At 39.0% G+C, this 7,437-nt stretch overlaps 1 protein-coding gene across 1 annotated transcript; it reads left to right on the plus strand.

Moving 5' to 3' along the window:
- Positions 1-1,093: 1,093 nt before the first annotated feature.
- On the plus strand, positions 1,094-4,816 carry LOC112710634 (putative pentatricopeptide repeat-containing protein At1g56570). Its single transcript, XM_072201873.1, has 4 exons — positions 1,094-1,485; positions 1,792-1,857; positions 2,383-3,195; positions 3,599-4,816. Exons 3-4 carry the CDS (start codon positions 2,581-2,583, stop codon positions 4,667-4,669), a joined length of 1,686 nt encoding a protein of 561 aa, XP_072057974.1. The 5' UTR covers positions 1,094-1,485; positions 1,792-1,857; positions 2,383-2,580; the 3' UTR covers positions 4,670-4,816.
- The last annotated feature ends 2,621 nt before the right edge of the window (positions 4,817-7,437 follow it).

Genomic DNA, 7,437 nt, shown 5'->3' on the forward strand with positions numbered 1-7,437 from the left:
TCGTACTCAAAGGCATTTAATTGATCTTTATTAAGCATCCTTGAAAAAAAATGACCAAAAAAATGAGACAAATTTTGTTTCAAAGAATGTTATGAAAATTACACCAATAGTAAAAAAGTTTAATATTTTGGTTTATTAAGTACTTATGTCAATAAATAATGTAAGAAACTTCTTATTGAGTTTTATCTTCTATATATTTAAATTTCAAGTATGATATCTATAAATAAAATTTAATAAAATATTATTGTTCTGTTTAAAAATTTTAAAATCAATAAATATGTCAAGTTCTATAATAATAATAATAACAATAATAATTTTAGTATATGATACTATTTTTAAGTACAGTGCTACTTAGACAAATAGTTCTAATAAGGAATACAATTTTATTACACATATACCTTTATTTATTTTATGTTATGGTCATATTATTATTATTTGTCTTTGAAGAAAATAGCAAGTACATATAATGAAGATATTTACTTTGCGGATAGGACAAGTTCTTATATTATTCTTAAAAGTAATATATATATTTTACTTATCTTGTACCAAAAGAAGAATGTATTAGTACCATTATTGACCAGGCAATGTGATAGAAGGCTTTGGAAGAGTTATAATTTTGTTTTTTGGAAGAACAAAATTTATAATACATAATTAATATTGTCTACTAAGTCTTTAAAAAACTTATTAAATTTTAAAGATATTTGCTGAAATGGATATTATATTAAAATAATAAATGAAAAAAATCATGAGTATTAATATATCACAACTGATGATTCAAATAAAAAAGTTATATTAGAAGGGTAAATGATTGTTTTCAGCACCTCCTGAAATGAATTGGACACAATATATAAAAGACGCGTGTTGGTTTTAATATGACAGGAAAAACATCAATTGAGCTGAAGCATCAGCGGGCAGAATGTTGGTCGAAATATAGAGAGGTAATTATGCTAGGTAGTGTATTAATTTGAGGTTTTAATCATTTATACGAGTTGGATTAATCTTTTTGTTACCGTTGGGCTTTTTTGTTAGTAGATGCATTGGATTGGTAATGTAAATAATTGATCCAAACATAATAATAATAATAATAATAATTCACTCAGACACTCGCTCTCACCTCTCTCACTCACCGAACGCTCACTGCCGGTCGTCACTCGTCATTCTCCTCGCCGGCTCCTCTGCGTCGTCCTCGCGCTGTCAGTGTTTGCTCGCCTCTGCTTCCTTCGCGACTGTGCCTCCTCCGTCAGTGTCGCCCCGGCCGCCTTTGCTCTGCTATGCCTCCGCCTCGTGCCTTGTCTGTCTCTGCTTCCTCCGTCGTCATCATGTTGGCTCATCTGCAGATTCTGCTCTGCTCCTCTTCGAAGCTCTCCCTCCGCCGAAGCTCTGCTCTCTCTCGTTGGCGGCTTACTCTGCAGTTGTGCAACACAGCAACTTTCCCAAATTGAAAAATCGTCTCTGACTGTTTCTGGCTTTCTACTTCTGCTGTAGGTGAGATTTTCTTAGCTATTGTTATTAATTTTTTATACTGAATTTTTGATGTTTTAATGTATTGAGGCTAATTGTATTTGCATGTGAAACTGGCTAATTTCATTTGTAATAAGGTTTACGTGAATTGTATTTGTATGTAAAATTAATTGATTTAATCTGTTGTTCTTTTTGATCTTTTTTCTTTCTTGTGTATACCATTTTGCTGTTACTTTATGATATTATGTCATTGTATCGATCCATTTTTGTGCTTGAGGTTTTAATTTATAAGTGTTTAAATCCTTACTTTTTTTATTTTGTGATGGACAGATTTGACAAGATCATCAATAAGAAAATTCTTTTTATTGTGCTGTATGAGGATGATAAGATAGTAAGGTACTTTTTCAGCCTTTGGTCGAATCCTCAACTTAACTATGTTAGAGCTTAAGTGAAGTTTGGCAATGCGATGAATGAAAGTTGATATAGGTGAAAGCAATGAAATAAAGATTTAAAGATGTGTATTGGAGTTTTGTGTTTTATCTCATGATTAACTAATTTCTGTTGTTTTTTCTGTCTGACTCTTCTATATTGATTTAAAATCTTATTAACATTTATATACACTTTTTAGTTTATACTATGTTGATCAGGTAGACGTTTAAATTAGTTTTGTGGTATTAATTCAATGTTAAAAGAAATAAAATAAAAATTACCTACTATGAAAAAAAAATCATCTATAATTATTTAATTATAAGTTATAACTAGGTCAACCAATTCAACTAATCACCTAACGGTTGAACTAGTGACCCGATAACTACAGTACTCTGATCGTGTCGATTCCGGTTCAGTTCTAATAACTATAGTTTAGATATTCCTTATGCTGTTATACACACCCCTAACCATTAAACCTGCTTTCACAAACAGGTACTGTCTGTACAACTACCTGCTTCTTTCTGCTCTTCAGGTTCAAGTCAGTCTCCCAATTAATTAAACCATTTTTGTTGACATTTTGTCATTATTTGCTTCATCTTACGCGGAAAAAATGAAGAACTTTTTCTATCATCTTATGCTGAAAAAATAAACAACTTTTTCTATGGTCACTCTTCATAAACAAGGACGAAGATGATGACTGGTACTAGGAAGTTACTGTCCCCAACCCATTTCCGGCCCATCCCCACCATTGTCCATAACTCTCTTGCTGATGACACCCAATTGAATTCTCTTGCACCGTTTTGCCCCAAAGACATTTCCGGTTTAGCCACTGATCTCATCAAATCATATTTTGATAAGGGGTCCATTGATGAAGCACGCATGCTGTTTGATGAAATGTCACATAGAGATGTTGTTACTTGGACTGCTATGATTACTGGCTACAATTCTTGCAACCACCATGGTCGTGCGTGGAGCGTGTTCTGTGAGATGTTGAGATACGGGACGCGGTCTAACGAGTTCACCTTGTCTGCAGTTTTGAAGACATGTAAGGGGCTGAGTACACTTTTGTGTGGGAAGTTGGTTCATGGGTTGGCTATAAAGAATGGTACTCAAGGGTCATCCATATATGTTGATAATGCGCTAATGGATGTGTATGCCACTTGCTGTAGTAGCATGGACAGTGCAAGAATGGTTTTTGAGAGTATCCTTAACAAGAATGCTGTCTCATGGACAACTTTGATAACTGGATATACTCATAGAGGAGATGCCTATGGTGGCCTTCGAGCTTTCCGCCAAATGCTTCTGGTAGGTTCCCACTTTTTCTTCAACTTTTCTGGTTCCAAATCCATGTTTGTTTTACTCAAAACGATGGGTCTCATAGCAGCAAAGAAAATCAATAGAGAACACATTTTTTTCTTTTCAACAAAATGTTAAATTGTGTATTCATATAACAGATGCTATGAGATTTCCACCACTTTGTTCCATCCTACAAAACTCATGTATTCTCTTAAGATTAAGGCTCCTCTAAGGTGATAAACTAAGGAGGTAACCACAACATTAACCATTTATTGATTAAGGGTAGGTAACCTCTAATTTTCTCATTTGCGAGATAAACTCACCTTAGAGCAACTTCAAGGAAAACATTAAAATTCTTGGTAGAGACTAGCTCAGTATAATGGGGTTTTCATATTTCCTTGGCGATAAACAGGAGGAAGGAGAGCTGTGCCCCTTCAGCTTTTCAATTGCTATTAGAGCTTGTGCATCTACTGGCTTGGTTAATTTGGGCAAGCAGGTACATGCTGCAGTGATTAATCATGGATTTGAGTCCAATCTTCCTGTCATGAATTCTATACTGGACATGTATTTCAAGTCTTGTTCAGCATGCGAGGCAAAGCAATTATTCTTTGAAATGAGTCAGAAAGATACTATCACATGGAATACCTTGATAGCTGGTTTTGAGACATTGGATCCTAAACAATCATTCTGCATCTTTTCTCAAATGGTATCTGAAGGTTTTAGTCCAAATTGCTTCACATTCACCAGTGTGGTAGCTGCATGTGGTAAGTTAGCGTTTCTGTATTGTGGGCAGCAGCTTCATGGGGGAATTTTTCGTAGAGGCTTCAATAACAACTTGGTATTATCCAATGCCCTTATTGACATGTATGGAAAGTGTGGAAACATAACAGATTCACATAAAATATTTAGCCAAATGCCATGCAAAAATGTGGTCTCCTGGACTTCCATGATGATTGGATACCGGGATCATGGGCATGGAAAAGAAGCTACTAAATTATTCAATGAGATGGTCAGATCAGGTATCAAACCTAATAGGATAGTGTTCATGGCAGTTCTGAGTGCTTGTAGCCATGCCGGACTAGTGGATGAAGGCCAGAGATATTTTAGACTATTGACAAGATTTTATAATGTTGCACCCGATCAAGAGATATATGGATGTGTAGTCGATCTGCTTGGGCGTGCTGGTAGAGTAAAGGAAGCTTATCAACTAATAGAGAATATGCCTTTTAAGCCGGATGAATCTATATGGGTTGTCCTTCTTGGGGCTTGTAAAGCTCATAAACAACGAAGTATAGGCAAACTGGCAGCTTCAAGGGTGTTGGAAATGAAGCCAAATAGCGCAGGAACTTATGTGCTTTTATCAAATTTTTTTGCTGCTGAAGGTAACTGGACTGGTGTTTCCTGCTTAAGGAAGCTTATGAGAGGTATTAAAAATAAGAAAGAGGCAGGGATGAGCTGGATTGAATTGAAAAACCAGGTTTAGAGTTTTGTTGTTGGAGGTGAATTTATTTCTTCAAATGAGCAGATTGTTGAAGTTTTGGAAGTATTGATTACGCATATGAAAGATTTTGGATATACACTTGACTTAGATTGCTTTGTACATGACCAAGAAAATGAGGTTTGAACACAAGCCATATGGTTAATATGTCATTGCCGAATGCTCAGCTGTTCATAGCAGCTCATTTGGTTCAATTCTTGCTATCTCATTCAAGCTTACTACAATACTTATAAATTGGAGATACATAGGTTCATGCTTTTTAATAGACGGTAAGAATGGTAACAAAACAATAATTCTTTAACCATTAAGAGGAATAATAAACGGTGAAGTGAATATTGTAGAGTTTTATACATTTTGTTCATACCCTGACCCAACGATAAGGCCCAAGTCCCAACAAAAGGCCCAATCCAAAAAGGTTGAGCTTCGCCTTGTACCGACTTCCTCCCTATAAAGTCGGTCCCTATCACGACTAACCCTAAAGAAGTCGGGGACAAAGATTAGCTGGCAGATAATCACTCATTCAAATGAGTAACTGTCCCTAAAATCTCTCTACCCACTTCTAGGAGCCATATCTCAACCTCCCTAAGATAAAGGAATAGTTATCCACCTTAAAAGGCAGAACTACTTCAGCGGTGGTTATTGGTTCACCATTATAAATACACTGACATTCCTCAGGTATCTCTAAGCCCAATACTCTCTAGACCTGTTTACACCATTGCTGACTTAGGCATCAGAGTGTCTTTGCAGGTACCACCCCCATTCTCTCTCACACAAGTCGGAAGGAGGCTCCCAGACGTAAACAAAGCCGGAGACCACACTCCTCCAACGCTTGGGCCTCACAAATAAGCCCAATCACCGTCCGGTTCTAGGTAAGCCCCGGAACATTAGCGCCGTTGCCGGGGAACCGAGAGATCAACTAGTAATGGCGGACAAATCCCCCGAAGAGGGTCATGTGGAATCGGATTCTGAACAAGAGAATCTGGATACCGGAAACAATGACGCAGATTTGACCCTTCACCAGGAAACCAACGATCAGCACAGAGAAGGTACCTCCGGAGTAAAAAATCTGAAGGCGAATTCTTCAGAAGGGCGCGACTCGGAGAAAGATGGACCAGCCCACGTGACTGAACTCATGGGATTAGTCCACGTCCACCAAAGTCGCTTGGAACAGTTAGAATAGGAACGAGAGCGACAAAGGGAGACTGAGAAGAACCTAAAAGAGGAGATGGAACGACGAAAAGAGTTAGAAAGAAAACTCTTGAAGTTGGAATCCTCCCTCAAAGGCTGGAACTCCCGCGACGAACGAGAAGAGCCGCCCATAGGAGGGGAGGACCCTTTCAGCGAGGACCTCTATGACGGAACCACGGATCCAAAGCATCACCTAAGCAATTTCAAAAGTCGGATGTACCTGGCTGATGCTTCCGACGCTACGCGATGCAAAGCTTTCCCGACTACCCTATCAAAAGCAGCGATGAAGTGGTTCGACAGCCTCCCTCCGAGGTCGGTCACCAGTTTTGAAGACCTCTCAAGGAAGTTTTTGATGAGGTTCTCTATCCAGAAAGACAAAGTGAAACATGCGCCAAGCCTCCTGGGAATAAAACAGGAGGTCGGAGAATCCTTACGAGCCTATATGGAAAGGTTCAACAAAGCATGTTTAGAGATCCAAGACCTGCCCACCGAGGCAGTCATAATGGGGTTAGTCAATGGGTTTAGAGAAGGTCCCTTCTCACAGTCCATATCCAAAAGACACCCCATCTCTTTAAGTGATGTACAGGAAAGAGCTGAAAGGTACATCAACATGGAAGAGAATGTTAAGCTGAGAGATCCGAGTTGGCGGTCCGGACACCTTCCCTCAACAAAAAAGAGGGAGAGGGAGCCCAGGAAAAAGGAAGAACTCGGCCTCGATAGACCAAAGAAATATCACTCTTATACTCCTCTAAAGGTTTCTATAGTGGATGTATACAGAGAAATTTGCAATACCGAAAGGCTGCCACCTCCCAGACCCATTAAAAATAAAAAAGGGGGGAGCCGCAGCGACTACTACGAGTATCATAAAATATATGGTCACTCCACAAATGATTGTTACGACCTTAAAAATGTGATAGAAAAACTGGCTAGAGAAGGTCGGCTTGACAGATATCTCATAGAAAGGTCGGACAGTCATGGGAAGAGAAAGCGAGACGATATGGATAGAAGAGATCCACCACCACAGACTCCGGAGAGACATATCCATATGATCTCAGGAGGGTTCGCGGGAGGGGGACTCACCAAATCCTCTCGTAAAAGGCATCTCAAGAGAGTCTACCAGGTCGGAGGAGAATCATCCGACCTCCCTACCATTTCATTTACAAAAGAAGATGGGCAGGGAATAATCCCTGGACACGATGATCCAGTGGTAATAACTATGATCCTAGCAAATGCCCATCTCCACAGAACCCTAGTAGACCAAGGAAGCTCAGCGGACATCCTTTTTAAGCCCGCTTTTGACAAACTAGGGTTGGAGGAGAAAGAATTAAGAGCTTACCCCGACACCTTATACGGACTAGGCGACACGCCAATAAAGCCACTGGGATTTTTGCCCCTCCACACCACTTTTGGAAAAGGGGAAAAATCAAAAACTCTGAGTGTAGACTTCATAGTCATCGATGTAGGGTCAGCATATAATGCTTTAATCGGCAGAGCTACCCTCAATCGACTCGGAGTGGTGGTATCCACTCCCCACCTTTGTATGAAATTCCCGACCCCAGCGGGAT

Source organism: Arachis hypogaea, chromosome 9 (genome assembly GCF_003086295.3).
Source record: "Arachis hypogaea cultivar Tifrunner chromosome 9, arahy.Tifrunner.gnm2.J5K5, whole genome shotgun sequence".
NCBI lineage: Eukaryota > Viridiplantae > Streptophyta > Magnoliopsida > Fabales > Fabaceae > Arachis > Arachis hypogaea.